This window comes from Lutra lutra, chromosome 17 (assembly GCF_902655055.1).
Source record: "Lutra lutra chromosome 17, mLutLut1.2, whole genome shotgun sequence".
Taxonomy (NCBI): Eukaryota; Metazoa; Chordata; class Mammalia; order Carnivora; family Mustelidae; genus Lutra; species Lutra lutra.
Genome location: NC_062294.1, coordinates 43,296,743 through 43,322,062, shown reverse-complemented (window position 1 = coordinate 43,322,062; position 25,320 = coordinate 43,296,743). Strand labels below are relative to the sequence as shown.

The 25,320-nt window shown below is 42.3% G+C and overlaps 1 protein-coding gene and 1 long non-coding RNA gene across 3 annotated transcripts in view; one reads left to right on the top strand and one right to left on the bottom strand.

Moving 5' to 3' along the window:
* Positions 1–24,667, top strand: part of LOC125088469 (uncharacterized) — a 54,424-nt gene extending 29,757 nt beyond the window's left edge. Inside the window, exons 4-5 of one of the 2 annotated variants that reach the window (XR_007123703.1) lie at positions 10,391–10,477; positions 24,322–24,667. This is a non-coding gene — a long non-coding RNA (uncharacterized LOC125088469). The remainder of the gene's footprint in view (positions 1–10,390; positions 10,478–24,321) is intronic. The other variant, XR_007123704.1, reaches the window with a different exon arrangement.
* On the bottom strand, positions 6,136–7,064 carry PMIS2 (PMIS2 transmembrane protein). Its single transcript, XM_047709666.1, has 2 exons — positions 6,738–7,064; positions 6,136–6,555 (listed from the first exon to the last, which is right to left on the bottom strand). The coding sequence occupies exons 1-2, from the start codon at positions 6,960–6,962 to the stop codon at positions 6,427–6,429; spliced, it is 354 nt and encodes a 117-aa protein (XP_047565622.1). The 5' UTR covers positions 6,963–7,064; the 3' UTR covers positions 6,136–6,426.
* Positions 24,668–25,320: the final 653 nt, after the last annotated feature.

The following is a 25,320-nucleotide window of genomic DNA, read 5'->3' as shown; positions in this document are numbered from 1 at the left end:
TATATTTTTAATACAATATCGTCAGCTATATCCAAACACAGTTATACTGGGAGTTGGGGTTTCAGTATATCAATTTTTAAAAAATATTTTGTTTATTTATTTGACAGACAGAGATCACAAGTAGGCAAAGAGGGAGGCAGAGAGAGAGAGGAGGAAGCAGGCTCCTCACCGAGCAGAGAGCCCAATGTGGGGCTTGATCCCAAGACCCTGGGATCATGACATAAGCCAAAGACAGAGGCTTTAACCCACTGAGCCACCCAGGCACCCCTCAAATATATCAATTTTGTAGAACTACCTTATAATCTAGCACACACCACTGGATACCTACCCCCAAAGTCAAAAACTAATTCAAAGGGCTCCATGCACATCTATGTTTTTTTGCAGCATTATTTACAATCACCACATTGTGGAAGCAACCTGAGTGCTTATTGATAGATGAATGGATAAAGAAATTTTAAAGAAGATATCGTATATCGGGGCGCATGGGTGGCTCAGTGGGTTAGGCCTCTGCCTTCGGCACAGGTCATGATCTCAGGGTCCTGGGATCGAGCCCCGCATGGGGCTCTCTGCTCAGCGGGGAGCCTGCTTCCTCCTCTCTCTGCCTGCCTCTCTGCCTACTTGTGATCTCTCTCTCTGTCAGATAAATAAATAAAATCTTTAAAAAAAAAAAAAGAAGATATCGTATATATATACAACACACACATACTGGAATATTATTCAGCCATAAATAGAATGAAATCTTGCCATTTGCAACAACATGGATGGAGCTAGAGGGTATTGTGTTAAGTGAAATAAGTCAGTCAGGTAAAGAAAATTACCATACGATTTCACTCATATGTGGAATTTACAAAACAAAACAAATGAGCAAAGGGAAAAAAGAGAGAGAGAGAGAAACCAAGAAACAGATTCTGAAATATAACTGGTTTTGGAGGGACACAATTCAGTCCATAGCAATGCTCAAATTCACTACTCATCAGAGAAATGCCAATTAAAGCAATAAGGAGCTATCACTTCTCACTCATCAAACTGACAGAAATTCATAGGATTGAGGATATCATGCTGTCAAGAAGGCAAAGAGTGATTCTTTCAAACACTGGGGCTGAGGTGTGATATGATAAAGCCTTTGCAGAAGTCATCATGGTATTAACCACTGAAGCGTCCAAAGCCCTTTATACGTCAACCCTGCAGTCCCACTTCTTGGACTCTATCCTAGAGAAATACTTGCTCATGTGAACAGAGAAGGCTGCTCATGGATATTCCTTGCAGAATTGTTTGTGGCAGCCAAAAGATAGGAATAATCTAAATATCCATCAAAAGGAGGGTCCTGATAGTAAACTCGGCAATCCCTGATGTAGCCCACCAGGCAGTTATTTTAAAAAGGAAGAGAAGGAGGTGCCTGGGTGGCTCAGTTGGTTAGGCGTCTGCCTTTGGCTCAGGTCATGATCCCACGGTCCTGGGATCCAGCCCTGTGTCTGGCTCCTTGCTCAGCAGGGAGCCTGTTTCTCCCTCTACCCCTCTCTCTGCTCATGCTCTTTCTCTCTCTCTCACACAAATAAATGAAATTAATCTTAAAAAAAAAGAGATTATGCCTCCATCAGAAAGGATGAATACCCAACTTTTGTAGCAACATGGACGGGACTGGAAGAGATTATGCTGAGTGAAATAAGTCAAGCAGAGAGAGTCAATTATCATATGGTTTCACTGATTTGTGGAGCATAACAAATAACATGGAGGTCATGGGGAGATGGAGAGGAGAAGGGAGCTGAGGGAAATTGGAGGGGGAGATGAACCATGAGAGACTATGGACTCTGAAAAACAATCTGAGGGTTTTGAAGGGGCGGGGGATGGGAGGTTGGGGGAGATAGGTGGTGGGTATTATGGAGGGCACGTATTGCATGGAGCACTGGATGAAGTACATAAACAATGAATTCTGTTACACTGAAAATAAATTAAAAAAAATAAAAATAAAAAAAAGAGAGAGAGGTTAGGGTAGGGGTTATCTTTTGTGGGTAAGTGACTGGAAGAGGGCACAGGGATCTTCTAGTCTGTGCCTTATTTCAGGAGCAGGTTACATAGGTGTACATTTTGTGAAAGTTTGTGGAAGTTCATTGGCATACACGTAAGAGTTATAGACTCTTATCCCCTTCAATAAAAACATCTTTAAGGGATGCCTGGATGGCTCAGTCGGTTAAGCGGCTGCCTTCGGCTCAGGTCATGATCCCAGTGTCCTGGGATTGAGTCCCACATCGGGCTCCTTGCGGGGCAGGGAGCCTGCTTCTCCCTCTGCCTCTGCCTGCTACTCTGTCTGCCTGTGTGCTTTCTCTCTCTCTGTCAAATAAATAAATAAATCTTAAAATTATTTTTTGAATTAGAGACCCAGTGTACTCTTGATTTAAATGAGACTCAGATTCTCAAACTCTTCATTTAAATAAGAAATCCAGTCCTATCATGGGTTATTGGAGAGTATTTCTTTTTTTTTTTTTTAAAGATTTTATTTATTTGTCAGAGAGAGAGAGGGAGAGAGAGCGAGCACAGGCAGACAGAATGGTAGGCAGAGGCAGAGGGAGAAGCAGGCTCCCTGCCCCGCAAGGAGCCCGATGTGGGACTTGATCCCAGGACGCTGGGATCATGACCTGAGCCAAAGGCAGCTGCTTAACCAACTGAGCCACCCAGGCGTCCCTGGAGAGTATTTCTTGAGTGGGGAAGTATTGTTTTTCTCTTCTTAATCCACACATCCATGGATTTCATGCTAGTAATCTTCCGATTTAACGGAGAAAATTCAAAAGTACATCTTTCTTCCAGAAAATAAAGACATCATCACAAGGGTGATACAATTAAATGGGTTATCAGAATTGAAGTCTCTAAGAGGTTAAAAATCATAATCATAGGACACAGTAATAATGTCACAGTGTGAGTGTCTAAAAGTTTGTTTTCAGGGGTCAGAAATAAAATTTGCCAAACTAGTCCATGGTGTGGAACAAAATCTGCTCTCCTGCTGCTGTTTATTCTAGTGATACTCTCCCTCTTGTCCTGCTTGGGATATCTTTAGCCTCCCAGGACACAGAAAGGCCTACAGGTTCATTCCAGGGGCTGGAATCCCATGAGCTATCACTGAAGGAGAAAGGCATGTCTGAGAACATGGGAATGTACCCTTTGGACCATAAAAGAGAGAGGGGGATTATTCAGAAGCGGAATACAGAGCATTCAGTGTTGAAAATCTTTAGTACTAACAGGAAAGGATCATCAAGACCTGGTGGTAAGCAGAAAAACCGTGTGATGTCAATGTGTGTAGACACTGTGCACATGGAAATGCATAGAAAAGTAACTAGAAAGAGTTACGACAAAATATTGGCAGCAATTAAAATGAAAATGATAAATAAACATGAATGAAATAAAATGAATAAAATGAAAACTAAAAAAAAAAAAAAATGATATCTTGACCAGCCATGAGGTGAGCTCCTCCATACTCCTTGTATTTCCTTTTTTTTTTATTTTAAGATTTTATTTATTTATTTGACAGAGAGATCACAAGCAGGCAGAGAGGCAGGCAGAGAGAGAGGAGGAAGCAGGCTCCCTGCTGAGCAGAGAGCCCGATTCGGGGCTCGATCTCAGGACTCTGAGATCATGACCTGAGCCGAAGGCAGCAGCTTAACCCACTGAGCCACCCAGGCGCCCCTCCTTGTATTTCTTTATGAGGATGTATTTATGTGAATGTTGTGTAAATTAAAAATACCAAATAAAAAAACAGGTTTCAAGACCTAAGGGAAAAGGAAAATTGAAAAGTTACCTGACCTGGGGCACCTGGGTGGCTCAGTTGGTTAGGCATCTGCCTTCAGCTCTGGTCATGATCTCCCTGCTCGCAGGAAACCTGCTTCTCCCTCTCCTCTCTGCTTGTGCTCTCCCTCACTACCTCTCTCTCTCTCTCTCACTCTCTCAAATAAATAAAATCTTTAAAAAAGTTACCTGACCCACTTGACCAGGGGGAGTTCTTCTGGAGAGTTGGGAACAATTAGTGAAGGTTTACATAGATGACTGAGCAAATAAACAGTAGAAGAAGATGAGAAGGAACAGGAGGAGGAGGGACAGGAGGGACAGAATGTGGAGGAGAAAAAGGTGGGGGAAGAGAGAGAGAGGAAAATGAAAAGGAAGAAAAATCTGAAGGATTGCAGGCAAATGGGTTGCTTGGCAGCTGAATTAAAATATTAGTCCAGCCAGAATATGTAATCAACATCATGGCCTAGTAATGGAGCATACTTAGACAGGCATAATGAAATGGAGAGCCTATAAATTGAGTTAAAAATTGTGATGTTTAGTAGTACGGAGAGAGAATAGTGGGTAAGATTGTTAAATATGCATGTTTCATTATGGTAATTCAACTGATGATGTTTCAAGATACAAGACTATAAATATTGTTTGGTTTTATAATTACGTGGTGGTAAAAACCATGTAAATGCCTGAGAGTGGAATATAGCTTTGGGCGAGTCAGAGAGCTAAAACAGAGAAGACTGACTGGCTTTCCAAGTTTCCTAGCACCATGTGACTTTTTTGGACCTGGCTGCTCATGCTGAAATGGGCCATCCTGACTCCACATGGCTTTGCAGCTGAATGTGACAGGCCCAGCTTTCTGGGCTGGTCTGAGGAGGGACAGGGATGACTGAGCCTCAAGACCCACTAACACAGCAGACAACCCAGCATAATCCCCTCTCCAAGTACGTAACAATGAGCATTGTCCCATAAGCCCATGTAATCTATGAAGATACCCAAGATCATGGAGGAGAGAGACACAGCATCATGTCAGCTAAGATTAAGGTTAACTCTGGACTAAGACCTTTCTTTGTTGTTTCCTTCACTCATTATTTCCTCTAAACTGCCCAATAAGATGGGTCTGTTGGGCATGAATTTCAAGTAAAAACCCCAGATGTACAAGAAATGTAACTCCATTTTCCAGCATCTTCATTGGTTAGGGCGGATTGAATTATGGAATAGATAGACCAGACACATGCTGTCACAACACAGTTTCTGCTCAACCATGGGAGGCAGTTAGGGAAAAAGAGTGACTGTTCCTAGAGTGGTTCAGAGACCAAGGCTGATGGGAGTTCTTCTTATGACATGTGGCCTTCAAATCACCATGCGTGTCACTTGACCAGTCGGCTAGGGGAGGAAGAGTATGGGAGAGAGTGCCCATGGGGGTATTTAAAGACCAGAGTGGGTTGTGGCACACATCACTTCTGATCACATTCCACAGAGCCAAAGACCATCTCATGGCCACACAGGCGAACCTAGGACATGTTTAATGCTCCCAGGAAGATGAGTAATGCTCCCAGGAAGAAAAGTTGAGCTTTGGTAGAGTTAGCAGTCTTTTCCACAGCTCCTCAACCTCCTTTTTATTGATAATCCCTGTTCTTCTTGGCTACAGAAACTTAATTCTGCTAAGTCTAGGGTTTCTGGGTCTGAATTTGGGTTTGTTCATGAAGTTAAGGTACCAGTAAGAACCCCTGGGTGTTTTTTGTCCATGTCAGCCCAGATTTCTGTTTTCCTTAATTCTGGATGGCTCCTATGTTATCCCTGCTCCTCTCGGATAGTAACTCCCACCCTGGCACTTGGCATTCCTGTAGACTCCACCTCCTTTTCACCAAGCTGGGATATGGGCTATCCTACTTGGGTGTCTAAGGCCATTTCTTCCTAGACCTCCACACCATGCAGCATATTTTCTTTGTGATCTTGGAACCTCTGTAGGCCTTATTTGTAAAGAAGTAATACAAGTGGTATCTGGGATCTTTGACACCTCACCCCTTCCTTAGACACAGACCTTAGGGACCTCCTTAGGGATACACTTGCATCTAATCTCTCTTTCTCTACTTCCCCTATTCCACAAATAGGGGAACATTTACTTTTGACTGGGAGTGAGGTGGTCTTCATCAGCTCTCCCACTTAATCTATTGTTTACTTCTTGAAGTCTTTCCATTTTCCCCCCAACAGTTTGACTTTGGGATTCCCAAAGCTGGAGGAGATTTCTGTTTTCCTAGAAAAAGCAGCGATAAGAAACACGGAGCCCCAGCATAACACAGGCACTGACTCAGAAACACACACATGCACCCATATGAGAAGCTGAAACATCCCCTTCGTTTTTATTGGTTTAAATAAATATTTTTCTGAAAGAGAAGCCCAGCATCAAAGAGTAAAGCACATCCAGAGCATGAAAGTGAGGATCCCCAAGGTGGATGAAGATGGCTCTAGAGGCCAAGAAGATGAAGTAGTATGATGTCCCTAGGCTAGTGGGTTGCTCAGATGTTGAGTTCCTTGGCTGGTAAGTTTCTTGGCTAGAAGATGTCTCAGCTGTTGATTTCTTGCACAGCGGCTGATTTGGCTGGTGTCTTGGTGGGTGGGTCCTATTTAGGGTGGACCTATGGACTACTGACCTGACCTTCACATAAATAGGGCATAGACATAAATGATGCCTAAACCGATGAGTATGGCGAATACATCCAACCAACCAGTTCGGCCTGAGTTGATGTAAGCGTCTTCCCACTGGCTGTTCTTGTTGGCCTGCCAGGTCTGTAGGGATAGGAGCTTTAGATGTGGGTTCCTGAGTGCAGCCTTGTGACACCCTTGGGGAAGGGCTGGAGACCGATGGGCACTGAGGGGAAACCCCTACCCGGGTCCCAGGATGGAAGCAGGTGCAAGGGGCTTGTAGAGGGCAGGATGGGCCATGGCACAGGTATTAGGTATTGTTTTACCTTGTAAGTGAAGAATACAGCTATTAATCCCAGGGGAGGGAAAAGAAGTATAGCCAGGATAGTCAAACATAGGTAATTCGGGGCATAAAATGCCAGTTCTTCAGGTGTCTGTGGTTCCTTTGGCGGCTTCTCAGGGGTGTCTGTAGCAGGTTGGGCCCCTGCAGCTGGTGGGGCCCCTGCATCGGCTGGGGCCTCTGCATCGGCTGGGGCTTGCTTTGGGGGCATGATCTTTCCACCCAGACAAAGACAGATCCCGAGTGTCTTGAAAACAGAGAGCCAAACCCACTCTACCTCCCCTCGTTCTAACCCAAGACTCCAGCATCCCAAGACTCCAGTGGTTAAAGGCCACTTCTTCACAATAGAGAAGCCAGCACCTCAAGTCCTGATTGGCTGTCTGCATAACAGGGCGTGGTCTCACGATTCTCTCGTTCTCCAGGCCTTGCTTAGAGCTGGTTCTATCCTCTATCAGGATGTTGACTCCACCCGCCCTGATAGGGATTGGTTGGGAGCCATCGTAAGAACTGATCCTGGCTCCTCCTTGCTGGGGAACCCTATCTGTGGGCCTCACAGGAGGGCGGTACCCCAGTCGCCTCCCATAGAATGGTGGGAGAGAGGAAGTAGGCAAGGCCCGTAAGAAAACTAGAAGATTTCACAATCAGAAGGGGAGGAAAAGGAATAATGTCAATAATAGATTACAAAATATTGAATTAGAAAAGAATTCTTTAGTCCATACTGACTGAAAGAAAGAGAAAGGAGGTGAAAAAGAGAAAGGTTTTTTTTTTTGTTTTTTTGTTTTGTTTTGTTTTTTTTTTTTTTTTTTTGTAAGTAGAATGGCATCTAATAACTGTGGATGGAATGATGGAAATGGGAATTCAACATGGTGGTAGGCAGAATTCTAAGATGGCCCCAAGAGTCCTGCTCCCTGGTGTACACACACATTTTCCCTGTTATTCATTCAAGTACTAATCTATGTGCTGCTGTGGGGGGGTTTGGTTCTTGGAGTTAAATTTCCATCAGCTAACTTTAAGACAGTGAAAATATCCTCCATGGGAGAACCATAATCCAGTGAGTTCTTCAGTGGGACTGGGTCTTACCGGCAAAAATGACTCAAGGCCTGTGATGGAGTGCAGTCAAGGGAGATTCTCCATTCCTAGCTTGAAGATGGAGGAGGCCACATGGCAAGGAATGCAGGCAGCCCCTAGCTGAAGTGGCTCCCAACTGATACCCAGCAAGGAAACAGGACCTATTTTATATCTGTAAGAGCAAGGATCTGAATTCTGTCATAACCATATTTGTTTGGAAGAGGACCCTAGCTCCTGAGACTGGCCAACGCCTACCTGGATTTTAGCCTCGTGAGATTCTGAATGTTCTAGAGAACGCAGACATTCTGACTTACAGAACTGTGAGTTAATAACTAAGTTTGAGGGCGTTTGTTCTCCATCACTAGAAAACTAGCAGCCGGGGGTGCCTGGGTGGCTCAGTGGGTTAAAGCCTCTGCCTTCAGCTCAGGTCATGATCCCAGGGTCCTGGGATCCAGCCCCACATCAGGCTCTCTGCTCAGCAGGGAGACTGCTTCCCTCTCTCTCTCTGCCTGCCTCTCTGCCTACTTGTGATCTCTGTCAAATGGATAAGTAAATCTTTAAAAAAAAAGAAAAGAAAAAGAAAACTAGCAGCCATTTCAAACACCATTGTCATTACTGACTCAGGGAAGAACTATCAATGGATGCTAATGCCACTGGGTTTTAGTTGATATTTCCCTTCGCTGGTTGTTTCAGGGGAGTGGAGGGTGTGAGAAGCCAATCTGTAGAGACTTGTAAGTGGGTAGGAGATGACACAGTGAAGTCCACAAATATAGATTCCAGGGTGATTTGTCAAAGATACAACCATATTGAAGCCCAGGCGTGGACTTAGAAGCACGAAGAACAGCCCAAGGGACACACACTCCAGGGGCCAGGGAAGTCTTCAGGGAATGTCTTCGTGTGGAGTCTTTCAACCTCTGCCTGCCACAGAAGAATAGGCCTTGGGTGTGGAACACTGTCTGACCAAGAGCTAAAAAGCCCACACAGCCTGCAGGGTTCATCACCTCAGGTGGGAATATCTCTCCCTATTTCAGGCTCATCGTGTATTCCTTTGTTCTGCTTAAGTGCCTGTGCCCTTAGGCCCGACCCCAGCTTTTAGTATTTCAGACTCCATGAAGGAGGGATCAGGGTCCTTCTGCTGTGGCCCAAGAGAATTTCATAAAGGCCAATTGCACGTGCTGCCCAGACACCCACTGTTGGAGCTGGTCCTGTGCTGTCCCTTCTTCATGTGAGCAGAAGTGTCTCCTCCAGTGCTGGACTGTATTCTGTCTTCCTTGGCAACTCTGAGACCAAAATTCAGTGGGCAGAAGAGTTTGGACTTGTATTTCTGGTGGTTGACATTGTGATGATCTTTGCTACCCTCCCCATATTTCGAGCCCTCTCCTTTTATCGGTAACTCATGCGTGGTGATCTGCTTGACAGAATGAGTAATTAGCTCAGAGCATTTTAAGGGGCAAGCTGGATGTTCCAGAGCAAAACATATGAAGTGAGGTGAGACAGAACTCAAGGTTGGGTGGGATGAAGAATGCAGATTGGTTTCTGGCAGGTCCCAAGGATGGTGGGAACCTTGGATTGGGGATGAGGTCCTCTTGACTAGTGAATCTTTTGTCTGAGGTGGCTTTGATATGGTAACTTGATATGGTATTTCTGAGCTCAGGAATCCCTCATCAGCTGAATCCCTTGACTACCGTGATCTTTAGCTGGTGCGTCTCTTGGCTGGAGGGTTAGCTAACAAGAGACTGAAAATAGAAGGTGTATTTATGTGCACGTAATAACAGGTAAACTCAGGAAAAGCATTTGACCTGAATATGTCCTTGCTGTGTAACAGTTTGCTTCCCAGTTGGCTTTCTTGATCTATTAGGGTATGATGGTGGAAAGAATGCATGGCTTTGTAGAATGAATTGAGAGTACTATTCAGGATCTCCATCAAGATAAGAACTAGGACATCTTCCACTTCTAGTGCTCATTTCTGGGCAGAAATAGATACAAGAGTGGGGATGGGTTGTATATTCTGGAGGTTAGGTCTTGTGATGACGTCTTCATAGTGTAGATGGCAGCTGGGATTAACCTGGGAAAGTTATGATGACTAAAGACAGTGGACAGATTTGATGAATATTACCTCTTTACTGTGTATCTATTGTTTCTTGTTCTTTTTCTTATTTCATTCTTATACTTTTTTGTGGAGGGTTGGTGGGTAGGAAAATAATAAATGAAACAACTGGGATCGGGAGGGAGACAAACCATAAGAGATGCTTAATCTCACAAAACAAACTGAGGGTTGCCCGGGGGGGGAGGGGGGTAGAGAGAGGGTGGTTGGGTTATGGACATTGGGGAGGGTATGTGCTATGGTGAGGGCTGTGAAGTGTGTAAACCTGGAAATTCACAGACCTGTACTCCTGGGGCTAATAATACATTGTATGTTAATTAAAAAAAAAAAAAAAGAATTCAGTCAAGCCAACAGACACCATAGGGATTTGCAAAAGAGGGGATTTGAAACAGAGGTTGGCCACACAGGGATTGGAATCCTGTAAGAGCGAAAGAAAAAGACTAAGGTAACTCCATTCCTACGCCTAGAGCTGGGAGGACAAAACGAAGAGGTGGTGTTACAGGACTTAGAGAAGGGGGAGCTGCGTGGCTGATGCCCAGACCTCTGAAGATAAGGTACGTCCCAATCATTAGGTATTAAGACCACAAGCAGGTGATGCCCTGCAGTTCCTCCGACCTCCAGTGTATGGCACTGCTGGCAGGCAAGGGCGCCGGGAAGCAGGATGCCACCAAGCGCTGATGACGACCCTGAAACATCAGTTCTCAAACTCTTTGGTTTCAAGACCTCTTTCACTCTTAAATTTTTTGAGAACCCTCCAAAAGCTTTCGCTTATGTGAGTTGTATCTACTGGCATTTTCTATATCGGGGTTAAAGCTGGAAAAATTAACTGTTTATTAATTTCAAAATAACAGTAAAAAACCTTTGCATGCTAATACAAGTAACAGTTTTGTCGTGAAAATAACTATATGTTCCAAAACATTTGAGAGCGGAGTGGCATTGTTTTACATTTTTGCAAATTTCTTTAATGTCTAGCCGAATAGAAGATAACTGGATTCTCACACCTGCTTCTGCATTCAGTCTGTTGCTGTGTATCACATAGCATGTAGCTCTTGCAAAACTATACTCATGAGAAAATGAGAGTGAAAAAACCAAATTAACATCTGTGTAAGGAAAATCCCAGTATTTCTTTCTGTTTGCCTCCTTTACTACTCATACAGAATACTCCACTTCTGACACTTCTGTTCACCAAATGTGTAGGGATCTTTCTGACAGCAAGCAGTTCGGCGACGCCAGCTGGATGTCCTATGATTTAATTTGGACACTGTCTACCTGGACATAGTATCAGATCTCACAGGTTAAGGGCTCAGTCCCTGAAGACGGCTGCTTCTCTTCGCATGCCAATTGCAAGTAGTAGTAGTTTTACCCAAAACTTCTGCCCGACTTGGCAGACAAATTGGAGGTTCTTATGACCTCTCCCCCCTTAGGACCTCTGCACATAAAACTGTATAACATCAGTGAAAAATATTAGAGAAGACCCAAATACAAGGAAGGATTAGACCATGTTCATGGATTAGAAACTGTACAGTAAAGATATCAACTCTCCCAACTGATCTATAGAACCATTTTTTTTGTTGTTGGACATTGTTACACCAATTCTAAAATATATATGGAAATCCAGAGTCCTAAGAAGAGGCAAGGCAATCTTGAGGAGGAAACACAAAGTTGGGAGACTTACAGTAACAAATAGCCAGTCTTACTAGAATTTTATAGTAACTAAGACATTGCGGTCTTGGTGTTGAGTATAGACATGTTGGCTAATGCAACAGAGTCTAGAAACAGACCACTAGACCACAACAGAGTCTAGAAATGACCACATATATGTGGTCATTTGATTTATGGTAAAAGTGGCACTGTAGTTTAGTAGGTAGAGGATATAATTTTCAATAAATGGTGCAGGTTGAATTGCATATCCATATAGAAATAATTTATTTTTTTAATTTTTTAAAAATTTTGTTTATTAGAGAGAGAGAGAGAACACAAGCAGGAGGAGGGGCAGAGGGAGAAGCAGGCTCTTTGCTGAGCAGGGAGCCCGATGCCGGACTTGATCCCAGGACCCTGAGATCATGACCTGAGCCGAAGGCAGACACTCAATTGAGCCGCCCAGGCACCCCTAGGAAATAATTTAATCTAGAGCCAATCTCACACTATATACAGAAATAAATTCCAGAATGATCACAGATCCGAATGTGGAATATAAAACAGTTGAACTTCTAGAAGATAGCACAGAAGACAATTTCATGGTTTTAGACAAAGCACAGATATCCTAAATAGGACACAAAACTAAACATGAGGAAAATGTTGGCAAATTGGACTACATTAAAATGAATAACTTCTATTCGTCCCAAAATGCCATTAAGAGAGTAAAAAAGGAAAGTCACAGCATAGGAAAATATACTTGTGCTATGTATACCAACAGCCAATGACTTATACCTAAAAAAAAATGTAGAATATCTATACCTTACAAACAAAAAGATATTTGGGGTGCCTGGCTGGCTCAGTCAGTGGAGTGTGCAATTCTTAATCTCAGGGTCCTGAATTCAAGCCCCACACTGGGCATAGACCTTACTTAAAAAAGATATTCAACAATTAGACATAAAACCTGTTTTTGAATGAGCAAAGGATTTCAATAGACATTTCTCCAAAGAAGATATACAAATGGCCAATAAGCACATGAAAAGATGTGTAACATCATCGGTCATTGGAGAAATGCTGATCAGAGCCATAGTGGCATATCACTTCACAGCCACTAGGATGGCTATAATAATGCTTTTTTTTTTCTTTCAAGAAAAATAACAAGTGTAGGTAAAGATGTGGAAAAATTAGAACTCTAATTCACTGCTGGTGGAAATGAAATGGTACAGCTTCTTTTAAAATGTAGGCTTTAGGGGCACCTGGGTGGCTCAGTGGGCTAAAGCCTCTGCCTTTGGCTCGGGTCATGATCCCGGCATCTTGGGATCGAGCCCCGCGTGGGGCTCTCTGCTTAGCAGGGAGCCTGCTTCCCTTCCTCTCTCTCTGCCTGCCTCTCTGCCTACTTGTGATCTCTGTCAGTCAAATAAATAATCTTTTTTTTAAAGATTTATTTACTTAACCCTCTGAGCCACCCAGGCACCCCAAATAAATAAAATCTTTTTAAAAATAAAATGTAGGCTTTAGGGGCGCCTGGGTGGCTCAGAGGGTTAAAGCCTCTGCCTTCGGCTCAGGTCATGATCCCACGGTCCTGGAATTGAGCCCCACATCGGGCTCTTTCCTTGGTGGGGAGCCTGCTTCCTCCTCTCTCTCTCTGCCTACTTGTGATCTCTCTCTGTCCAATAGATAAATAAAATCTTTAAAAAAAAATGTAGGCTTTATTATTATTCAGGCACGACAAGGCCAACAGATCAGGAGATGACTGCCATCGAAAAGATGGATCCTTACTCATAGTTCCTAAGAGGAAGGGGCACACCACGCTGTGCAGAGCAACAGAAGTGCCAAGGTCAGCCAAGACACAGAGGAGGCGAGGGGATGACCTGAGCAAAATGCCTTTCTAGTGGTTTTGGCAGGAAAGGCATGCCAAAGCAGGGCAAGCAGGCTAAAGACTGACTTGTCTGAATAATTCCAGTGGGCTCTGGATGTGGAGGCTGTCTCTAGTCGTCTGGATTTACCCCCCTCCTCCCTCGTCTGTCAGCAGGGCTAGTGAAGAGCTGAGCCTTCACAGGGTGCAATTTCCAGTTAGAAGGTAAATAAGTTCTGGGGATATAATGTACAACACAGTGATTATATGTTATATTTATATTATGTTACATTATCTATCATATACTTGAAAGTTGCTGAAAGAGTGGATCTTAAATGTTCTCACCACAAAAAACATCATAATTATATGACATGATGAAGATGTCAGCCTTTGGCTAGGGTAATCATCTCAGGGTCCTGGGATCAAGCCCTGAACTGGGCTCCCTGCTCAGTGGGGTATTATCCTTAAATACCTGACTTGAACACCGAGGTCATTAAAAACAAGTGAGAAACTCTTACCGATCAGAGGAGGCCTAGGAGACATGACAGTTAAGTATAAAGTAAGGTATGATAACAGAGCAAATATGTACAAAGCAGTATCTCCCCAAAATGTGATTCTGCCAAGTTTGTATCTTGCCCAGCTCATACTCTTAATTTAATATGCAAAAATGCTGCTTCAGGGGCGCCTGGGTGGCTCAGTGGGTTGGGCCTCTGCCTTCAGCTCAGGTCATGATCTCAGGGTTCTGGGATCGAGCCCTGTATCAGGCTCTTTGCTCAGCGGGGAACATGCTTCCCCCTTTCTCTCTGCCTGCCGCTCTGCCTACTTGTGATCTCTCTCTGTCAAATAAATAAATAAATAAAATCTTTTAAAAAAAATGCTGCTTCAGTGAATTTAAATACAATAACCTTTTTTAGAATTGTACAAAAGAATATATACTTATGCCAAAAACCACTGTAAAAACACATATGGATACTCAGTGACTTTCAAGATCAAAAGAAATCAAGGCACTGCACAAAAATTAAATTTGTTAAAAGATATGAGATCAGATGACAAAATACATTATGCTGAAATCAGGAACATTTTGGTGCAAATAGATTACTAGTATTTATGCTATCTATCTGTATGGGAAAATCTATTGAATGGGTAGAAAAGTGAGTAAAGTTCCATACTTTGAAAAAGATGTCTATATAAAGCTCTACACTTAACAGAAGGTCGAGTCCTTTGCTTACAATAAATGAAAGTTACTTTGAAAATATGTTAGATGAACAGCAAGAGATATGAACAGATGTGTGCCAAATTTGAATATAAACAAAAAAAGCAAAGTAAAAAAATTGAAAATGTATTAATCACTAGAGATTATCAAAGTGCTCATCACTTTTATAATGTAATTAATCGGGGCACCTGGGTGCTCAGTGGGTTAAAGCCTCTGCCTTCAGCTCAGGTCATGAACCCAGGGTCCTAGGATCGAGCCCCGCATCGGGCTCTCTGCTCAGTGAGGAGCCTGCTTCCCGCACCCCCCGTCTCTCTGCCTGCCTCTCTGCCTAGTTGTGATCTCTGTCAATTAAAAAAAATCTATAATGTAATTAATCAATACAAATTAAGTAGATTATAGACATCCTAGTTTTACATTGAAATGGAGATATGAAAAATTAAAGTGTCTTAATTTTTCTTTAAAATTTTTTTATTAGAGAGAGAGGGTGGGCATGTGCAGGAGGAGGGGCAGAGGGACAGGCAGACTCCCCTCTGAGGGCAGAGCCCAATCCAGGGCTTGATCCTAGGACCCTGGGATCATGACCTGAGCAGAAGGCAGATGCTGAACCAACTCAGCCACCCAGGTGCCCCAGTGTCTTAAGATTTAAAATTTTTACCCACAGAAAAATTAATCTTCTGGTAAGTTGGATCTTAAATATTCTGGTGCTTCAAGTAGTGTGACATTTAATCTGAAATAGTTGTAAGCAGTATGGTATATAAATAACTTGTCTTATCAGTGTCAGGTTTGGATCTTCTAAACCCCATGCACAAATTTTGCTTAGTACAACCTTATCCAAATTTGAAAGTGAACTTGAGAGTTTTTTTTTTTTTTTAACAATACACTGATGTCCTATAAAAGCAGTTTCAGGGGATGCCTGGGTGGCTCAGTCTGTTATGAGTCTGCCTTCGGCTCAGGTCATGATCTTGTGGTCCTGGGATCGAGCACTGCACCACATTGGGCTTCCTGCTCAGTAAGGAGCCTGCTTCTCCCCCTGACGCACCCCCTGCTTGTGCTCTCTCACCTACACTGCCTCTCAAGTAAATAAGCAAAATCTTAAAAAAAATAAAAATATGTTTCAGGAAGCTGAAGTCATTTTGAAATTATTTATTTATTTATTCAAAGGAAATTGTCAATATGGCAATTCTCTCGGTTGAAAACAAGATAAAGAAATTTTGAAAATATTGATGAATTTTCTTTCATTAAAGCTAGGAAAGTAAGATTGTAACAAATTAGTTATTAGTTACAATTAGTTATAAGTAAAATATGTAAACTTAAAAATAACTATTTTTTTAAAAGATTTTATTTATTTATTTGACAGCAGAGATCACAAGCAGGCAGAGAGGCAGACAGAGAGAGAGGAGGAAGCAGGTTCCCTGCTGAGCAGAGAGCCCGATGCGGGGCTTGATCCCAAGACCCTGGCGTCATGACCTGAGGCAAAGGCAGAGGCCTTAAGCCACTGAGCCACCCAGGTGCCCCAACTGTATGTTTTAATATAACTACTTTTCTTTAAATATATTTTTAGCTACTTTCATATTCTGAAAAAAACTAACTGGTTAAAAACATGTATATAATAGGGTGCACATTTTTCCTTTTGCACCTGGCTCCAATGGCAAGGCAAGACACTGTTTCAGGGGACTTTAGTTTGGGGTAAAGTGAGTCAGAGGAGAGAGGGTAGAGCTGAGGTTTGTGAGGTCTGCAGGGGCCTGGTGATACAGATTTGTACAGGGTAGGGGAATAAGTGTGTCCTGGTGACTCTTAAGACACCAGAATAAGAGTTGAGAGCTTTGCTTTTCCTGGATCTACACCAAAGTCAGTTGAGCAGGGCAGGAAAGGGACCCAGATTAGCTGGAAATTGGACAGACCATAGCCAGTCATGCCTTATCTCAGAGAATGCTCTTGTGAAGGTTGGAAGTGAGGGCACCTTCCTGACACCTGCTCTGCTCACCCCTCGATGCAGCTTCTGCTTTGTGAGGGTTTGAGGTTCCTGGCAAATGAGGAACCTACTGCCTCCCACTTTTCATTCTGTTCAGGGCAGCCAGAGCTTCTCCACAATCTAATTCACATCTCATCTCTCCCAGATTTACAACCTCTAGGAGGTTTCTGTGGCTCTTAGAATCAAATCCAAACCCCATTCAGATGTCCAAACCCTGCCTAGTCTGCTTTCTACCTTCCCTCACATCCTCCCCTCATGATTCCCCCACTCCAACCATAGGATCTTGTTCCTGCTTCTGGAACACACAAACCTCCCTCCCACCTCAGGACCTTTGCACCTGCTGCCCTCCTGCCTGGAACTCTCATTTCCCCAGATCTGCTCTTGGCTAGCTCATCCTGCACATCTGAGCTCAAATGGTCCCTCGCTCTTCTGTCAGGCCTCCCTCCTTCCTTCTATTACCATCATAGCCACTGGTCTATTCTGAAGTCCTCTGAGTTAGCTGGCTGTTTATCTTCCATCTCCCCCCATGAATTGTTAACCCCAGAAGAACCATGGCGTTGTTTACTTTGGTCACCACTCTTCGCTGGTGACTGAGCTCAGGACCTGACACACAGTAGGCTCCTAATGAATTAATAAATCCTGTCTTCTGTATGCAGGGAACCAGTCAGAGGTTCAATCACGAATATACCTGGTGGTGAGTAAGACCCACATATTTTACACGTTGAATCAATCAGGAGTTCAGGCTGGAGGATAAATGCAAATAACTAAAGCCCCACCCAATTCTTTCAGCGGAAGAGGTTTTCCTCAGTGCCAGCCTCATTTTCAAGGGAAAGAAGCAGAAGTCTGAAAACTTTGGACTCCACCCTTTCTATTTTAACAGCCAATCGCATCGAGGAAATAAGGGCAAAGGAAGTGAGCATAGAGACCACGCCCCATGACGTCACTCCTCACCGTGTCAACTTGCAGGCCTGAGGGATTGGAGCCTCCGCCCTAGTTCCTTAGTGAGGTTAAGTAGAGCATAATCGGAAAAGAGTGGGGAAGTTAAAGACCAGGGTAGAGGGTAGGATCATGTGTGGACAGAGAGGGGGTGAGGAAGAAAGAGAGCTGGTTAGAGGATAAAGGAAGGAGACTGGTGGGGGACCAGGGTCAAATTAAGGAAGGACAGAGAAGGGGTGATTGGGGGAATGGGAAAGGGTTATAGGAGGACTGGGAGAGCTTATAGGGGACACATTGCAGGGTAAATGGGGGAGCTTTTGTAGAGGGATAAAGAGTGTGTATGGGGTGTTACCAGGAGACACTATCATCATAATGGCAAAAGGCAAGGTCATAAGGAGACATGAAAAGATTATAGGAAGATTTAAATGAGAACAGAGAACATTCACTGGGACAGAAACAGTGTTATGGAGGATAGAGAGAGAGCCTTTGGGTGTCAGGGAGAGTTGCTGGGGACAGACAGGAAGGATATATCAAGAAGGGAGGGAAATCAGGAAACTCTAGATGGAGGACAGTAAGGAAACATACTCGGGCAGTGGGGTGGTGTGGGGGCCAGGCTGCCCCTCCTTTCAGGGCTCCTCTGACCTGCAGAGTTGGTTCAGCCTGGTCTCCATTCACTGATGTCTCTGCTGTCCATTCTTCTTGCCATTGTGCTGAGACCCTTTCCCTGGCCATGGTCATCCTCCATCTGCTGCCCTTTAGATCCTGTAGGTCATGCCCCAGAACCCTGGTGGTGATATGTCCCTGGATCCCTGAGCTTGGTACCCTTGGTACACCAAAACTGACCATAGATGCATGGGTTTATTTCAGTCTCAGTTCTCCTGCAGTGATCAATATGTCTACCCTTAGGCCAGTGCAGTATTCTTTGGAATTACTGTAGCTGTAATCAAAGCTTTGAAAGCAGGAAATGAGAGTCCTCCAACTTTGTTTTTCAAGATTGTTTTGGTTATTTGTGGTCCCCTGCAGTTCTGGTGTGATTTTTAGAATTAGTTTGTCCATTTCTGCGAAGAAGGCAGTTGAGGGGCTCCTGAGTGATTTAGTGGGTTAAGTGTCTGCCTTTGGCTCAGGTCATGATCCTGGGGTCCTGGGACAGAGTCCCACATCCAGCTCTCTGCTCAGTGGGGAGCCTCTTCCTCCCTCTGTCCCTCTCCCCTGCTCATGCTCTTTCTCAATAAATAAAATCTTTTAAAAAGTTAAAAAAAAAGAAGGAAGTTGAAATTTTGGTAGAGATTGCATTGAACCTGTAGAATAATTGGGAGAGTATTAGCATCTGAAAAATACTAAGCCTTGGAATCAATGAACGCAAGAGATCTGTTATTTTAAGTCTTCTTCGGTTTCTTTAAAAGATGTTTTATAGTTTTTAGGGTGCAAGTCTTGTACCTCCTTTGATTAAATTTATTTCTAAGTATTCTTTTTGATGGTTTTGTAAATGGGATGGTTTTCTTAATCTCATTTTCAGATTGTCCATTGCTAGTGTACTAAAATACAATTGATATTTACATGTTGATCTTAGTTATTGTGCAACTTCGCTGAAATAATTTAATAACTATTACAGTTTTTTGTGTGTGTGTGTGTGTGTGGGGGGGATTCTTTAGAATTTTTCTAAGCATAGGATTTTGTCATCTGTGAACAGAAATTGTTGAAGATTCCTCCTTTCCAGTTTGGGTGATTTTTATTTCTTTTCCTTGCCAAATTGCCCCAGCTAGAACTATTCAGTGTTGAATAGGAGTGGTGGGAGCAGATGTCCTTGTCTTGTTCCTGATCTTAGTGGGGAGGGCATCAAGACTTTTATCATTAAATATGATATTAACTGTGGGATTTCCCTAGATGCCCTTTGTCAGGTTGAGCTAGTTTCCCTCTATTTCTAACATTCCGATTGTTTTTTTTTTTAATCATGAAGGGATATTCAATTTTGTCAAGCACTTTTTCTGTCCCAGTTGAGATAATCCTGTTTTCTCCCCTTCATTCTATTAATGTGGTGTATTACCTTGATTGAGTTTTGTATGTTAAACCACCTTGCATTCCTGGACTGAATCCCACTTGCTCATGGGGTATAATCCTTTTACCATGCTGCTGGATTTGGTTGGCTAGTATTTTGCTGAGGATTTTTGCCTTTGTATTCATAAGGGATATTGGTCTGTTCTTCTTTTCTCCTGATATCTTTGTACAGGTTTTGTTGTTTGTTTGTTTTAAGATTTTATGTATTTATTTGACAGAGTGATCACAAGTAGGCAGAGAGGCAGGCAGAGAGAGAGGGGGAAGCTGAGCAGAGAGCCTGATGTGGGGCTCTATCCCAGGACCCTGAGACCATGACCTTGAGCCGAAGGCAGAGGCTTAACCCACTGAGCCATTAGGTGCCGCGCTTTGTATGGCTTGATATCAGGATACCATTGATCCCATGGAATAAGTTAGGAAGTATTCTGTCCTCTTCTCTTTTTTGCAAGAATTTGAAAAGGATTCATTTTTATTCTTTACACATTTGATAGAATTCACCAATGAAGTTTTCTGGGTCTGGGATTTTCTCCGTTGGAAGTTTTTGTTGTTGTCCTTTGGTTTGGCTTGGTTTTAAACTGATTTACTCTCTACTTGTTATTGGTTAACTGAGAATGTCTGTTTTCTTTATGAGTCAGTTTTGGTAGTTTATGGCTTTCCAGGAATTTGTGCATTTCATTTAGGTTTTCTAATTTGTTGATGTATAATAGTATTCTCTTATAATTCTTTTTATTTCTTTAAGGTTGGTGGTGATGTCTTCACTTTTGAAAGTATTTCTGATTTTAGTAATTTGGGTCTTCTCTTTTTCTTGGCCAGTATAGCTTAAAAGTTTGCCAATTTTGTTGTTCTTTTCAAAGAACTACTTCAGTTTCATTGATTTTCTCTGTTTATTCTCGGTTTCATTTATTGCCTCTGCAATTTTTAGTATTTCTTTCCCTCTGCTTGCTTCTGGTTGAGTTTTTTCTTGTTTTTATAGTTCCTTAAGATGGAAGGTTAGGTTGTTGATTTGAAATATTTCTTCATTTTTTTTAAAGATTTTATTTATTTGTCAGAGAGAGAGGGAGAGAGAGCGAGCACAGGCAGACAGAATGGCAGGCAGAGGCAGAGGGAGAAGCAGGCTCCCCGCCAAGCAAGGAGCCCGATGTGGGACTCGATCCCAGGACGCCGGGATCATGACCTGAGTTGAAGCAGCTGCTTAACCAACTGAGCCACCCAGGCGTCCCTTTCTTCATTTTTTAAAAAAGATTTTTTTTATTTGACAGAGAGGGATCACGGGTAAGCAAAGAGGCAGGCAGAGAGAGAGGGAAGCAGGCTCCCTTCTGAGCAGAGAGCCCAATGCGGGGCTCGATCCCAGGACCCTGAGATCATGACCTGAGCCTAAGGCAGAGGCTTAACCCACTGAGCCACCCAGGTACCCCGATATTTCTTCATTTTTAATGTAGAAATTTACAGCTATAAATTTCCCTATGAGCGCTGCTTTTACCACATGCCCTAAGTTTTGGTATGTTGTGTTTTTGTTTTCCTTTACCTAAAAGAATTTTCTAATTTTCCTTTGATTTCTTCTTTGACTCCTTGGTTGTTTAAGAGTGTCTTGTTTAATTGCCACATATTCAAATTTTTCAGAGGTTCTTCCCTTACTGATTTCTAATTTCATTCCATTGTGGTTGGAGAATATACTTTATATTATTTCAATGTTTATATGTATATATTTGGGTTTGTTTTGGTCTGACATTTGATCTGTCCTGAGGATGTTCCATGTGCACTTGTGCAGAATGCATATTCCTCTATTGTTGGGTGGAATGTTCTAAAGATGTCTGTTAGGTCTAGTCAATATAAAGTATTGTTCAGGTCTTCTGTTTCCATTTTTGGAGTTGAGGTGTTGAAGTATTATTTCACATAGCCCACTATTTCAGTAGCCCACCATAATTGTTGGGCTGTCTGGGTTCCTTCACTTCTGTTTTTGCCTCATATATTGTGGGACTCTGTATTAGGTGAATATATGCTTATGACTGGTATATCTTTGATGGATTGTCTCTCTTTATCATTACATAATGTCCCTTTTTAAAAAGATTTTATTTGTCAGAGAGAGGGAGAGAGAGAGAGCACACAAGCAGGCAGCAGCAGAGAGAGAACCAGGCTCCCTGCTGAGCAAGGAGCCCGATGCAGGACTCGATCCCAGGACTCTGGCATCATGACCTGAGCGGAAGGCAGCAGCTTAACCAACTGAGCAACCCAGGCATCCCTCTAATGTCCTTTTTTATCTCATAATAATTTTTGTTTTAGGGTCTATTTTTCTTTTTTCTTTTTTTTCAAGATTTTATTTACTTATTTGACAGAGAGAGATCACAAGTAGGCAGAGAGAGAGGGAGAAGCAGGCTCCCCACCGAGCAGAGAGTCTGATGTGGGGCTTGATCCCAGGACCCTGGGATCATGACCTGAGCTGAAGGCAGAGGCTTAACCCACTGAGCCACCCAGGCACCCTGAGGGTCTATTTTTTTGATATTACGGTAGTGACTCCAGCTCTCTTTTGCTTACTATTTGTGTGGAATATATTTTCCCGTCCTTTCACTTTCAACCTATTTATGTCTTTGGCTCTGAAGTGTAGACAGTACATATTTGGGGCATTTTTTTTTTTTTGGAGTATTTTTTTTAAAGATTTTATTTATTTATTTATTTATTTATTTATTTATTTATAGAGTGCAAGCAGGGGGAGGGGCAGAGGGTGAGAGAATCTCAAGCAGACCCCCACCACCACTGCCACTCTTTCTCCCCGACCACCTATTAAAAAACTTAATAAATTAGGAAAGTTTTTTGGCCATTATTTCTTCAAATGTTCCTCATGCACTTTTCTTTTTTTTTTCCATTTTCTAAAATTTTTTATTAACGTATAATGTATTCTTAGCCCCAGGGGTACAGGTCTGTGAATCGCCAGGTTTACACACTTCCCAGCACTCGCCGCAGCACATACCCTCCCCGATGTCCATAATCACTCACTCTTCTTTCTCTTCTCTCCTGATACTCCTATTATGCGTGTATTGATACATTTGGTGGGGTCCCACAGGTGTCTTAGGTGATGTTCATTTTTCTTCATAATTTTCTCTTTCTGTTTTTCAGCCAGGTAATCTCAAGTGACCTATTTCAAGTTCACTGATTATTTCTTCTGTTTGCTCAATTCTGCTTTTGCATCTTTCTACTGAATTTTTCATTTCAGATAATGTCTTTTTTAACTCCCAAACTTCTATTTGGTTCCTTTTTGTGATTTCTCTGTATTGATATTATGTATTTCACATTCTTATGGTTTCCTATAGTTCTTTGAGTCTATTTTAAATAGTTGATTTAAAAATCTCTAGCTGATAAATCTAACGTCTGAATCTCCTCAGGGATGTGTCTATTAATTTTTTTGAGAGTGAGAGTGTGTGTGCATGCTTGCACAATGTGGGGAAGAGGGCAGAGGGAGAGAGAATCTTGAGCAGGCTCTGCGCCCAGAGGACAAACATGTGGACTGGTATATTCCCAGAAATATGTGGGAGCTTTTCTACGCCCTTGTTTCCCAGAAATATTTGGGAGCTTTTCTACGCCCTTGTTTCCCAAACATCTCATTCCCCAGCTTTTCCTCTAAAGCTCTTTGGTTTGTCTGTGGTTTGCCCCAACTGTTTTCCCTCTAGCCTAGTTGTCCAACTTGCTTTGGAAACCTCCCCCACCTCTAGCAGCTGCCTCATCCCTAAGATTGTTCTCAGTTAGAGGAAATAAAGGCAAGTCTTTTGAGCTGGTCTTTAAGGGGGCCACCGGACAGGTCAAAGCAACAACCATGATTTCTTGAGAATGAATTTTATATCTAGTACCTAGGATAGGTACTAAGAACTTGTACTGGGAATGTGGGCTGTTGTCTTCAAGACTACAAGTGATGTGGGGAATGGGAGATGGTTCCAGGATAAATTAAGACACCACAAAGCTCCCTTACGGACACTGGGGGTTTTATTTTCACCTAATTAAGCATTTGCCTGCTTGCTATAAACCTTGATTCTGATAAAGTTGATTTTGACAGTTTTTGTTGGTTTATTCACTGCTTTCATGGGGGGATGGGATTTTGAAATTCCTTACTCTGTCATTCTCATGGACATCACTCTTAGTATATAACCTTTTGAAAGTGGCTTCTCTCCCTCAGCCTAACGACTCTGAGATGTATCCAAGTTGTTGAGTATATCACCAGTCTGTTCCACATAACTTCTGAGTAATATTCCAATGTATCGGTCTGTACAATTTATTTATCCACCCCCTCATTGAGGTACATTTGAATTGTTTCCATTTTTGGAGATTGTGAATAGAGTATTTGTAAATATTCTCATAAAACTTTATGTGAACATGTTTCCATTTATCTAGGGTAAATACCCAGCGTGGGGTTGCTGGGTCATAGGATAAATGTGTGTTTAACTTTATAAGAAGCTTCCAATCTGTTTTTGCAGAACACTATACCATTTTTCACTCCCGCCAGCAGTGAATGAGGGTTCCAGGTCTCCACGTCTTCACAAGCGCTTGATATTGTTAACCTTTTTGACTTGAACTATTCTAATCAAAGTTTTAATATTCATTTCCCTAATACCTAATGATTTTGAAAATTTTTCCTGTGCGTATTTGATGTTCTTATAGTCTCTTTAGTGAAGAATCTGTTCAAATCTTTTCTCCCATTTTTAAATTGTGTTGTTGGTTTCTGTCTTGTAATTCTTTTTTTTTTTTTAAGATTTTAAAGGCAGGAGCTTACCTATCTGAGCCACCCAGGCATCCCGAGGACTGACTCCAATTCTGAAGGAAGTTCTACTCTGGTTAAAATGCTGTCATTCAGCATCACATGCTGCAGAGAAATCGTCCATGAAAGTGCAGCACACTTCAGTTTGTCTCACTTTCAGAGATTATCAGTTATGCCAACCTTCAGCAGCCACCACCCTGATGAGTCAGCAGCCACGGACATGGAAACAAGATTCTCCACCAGCAAAAGGGTTATGACTTACTGAAAGCTCAAATGATGGTAGCATCTTTTAGCAATAAAGTATTTTTAACATTTAAGCAATAAAGTATCTTAAAGTTGAGGTGTGTGCCTCATTTTTTTCAGACATCGTGCTGTTGCACACCAAATAGGCGACAGTATAGCGTAATCATAACTTTCATATGCTCTTGGAAACCAAACAATTCATTTGACTTGCTGTATTGTGATATTGACTTTATTGTAGTGGCCTGGAACCCAACCTGCAGTATCTACAAGGGTTAGGACTGTAATTTATGAGAATGTCTCTTAGTTTGTGAATAGAAATATTTTTAAGTCTCCTTTTTGTTTACTTCTGATTTTTTTTTTTTTTTTTGTTTCAGGAACTCTACATTTTGAAATTTCTATTTGTAGCCAGGTTCTTGATGAATTTTGTAAATATTTCTTTGATATAACTAAAGAAGGTGTGGTAACTACTTTAGGGCATAGCTTTCTAAATAACTCTATAATTGTACTTACTAGTTAAATTCTTCAAATCCTGTATGTATTTTTGCATTCTTTTTCTACTTCATTTTCAAATTTTCTAAGAGGCATATTTAGATCTCACACTAAGGTTGTGGTTTTAGACATTTCTCTTTGTATTTCTAGTGGCCTTATAAAAATTTCTTGTTTGTTGCTTTCATTTTCACGACGTAGCTGATATGTAGCTCACTACATAAGTATTTGTGACAGTTATCTTATCTTTCATGCATAGCACAC

What these genes read in the sequence shown, in the direction of transcription:
- PMIS2 (XM_047709666.1), bottom strand. Translation starts at nt 6,962, where the DNA reads ATGCCCCCAAAGCAAGCCCCAGCCGATGCAGAGGCCCCAGCCGATGCA. An exon ending in CTGTATTCTTCACTTACAAG is followed by an intron (nt 6,556 to 6,737) that starts GTAAAACAATAC and finishes CTATCCCTACAG; the next exon opens with ACCTGGCAGGCCAACAAGAA.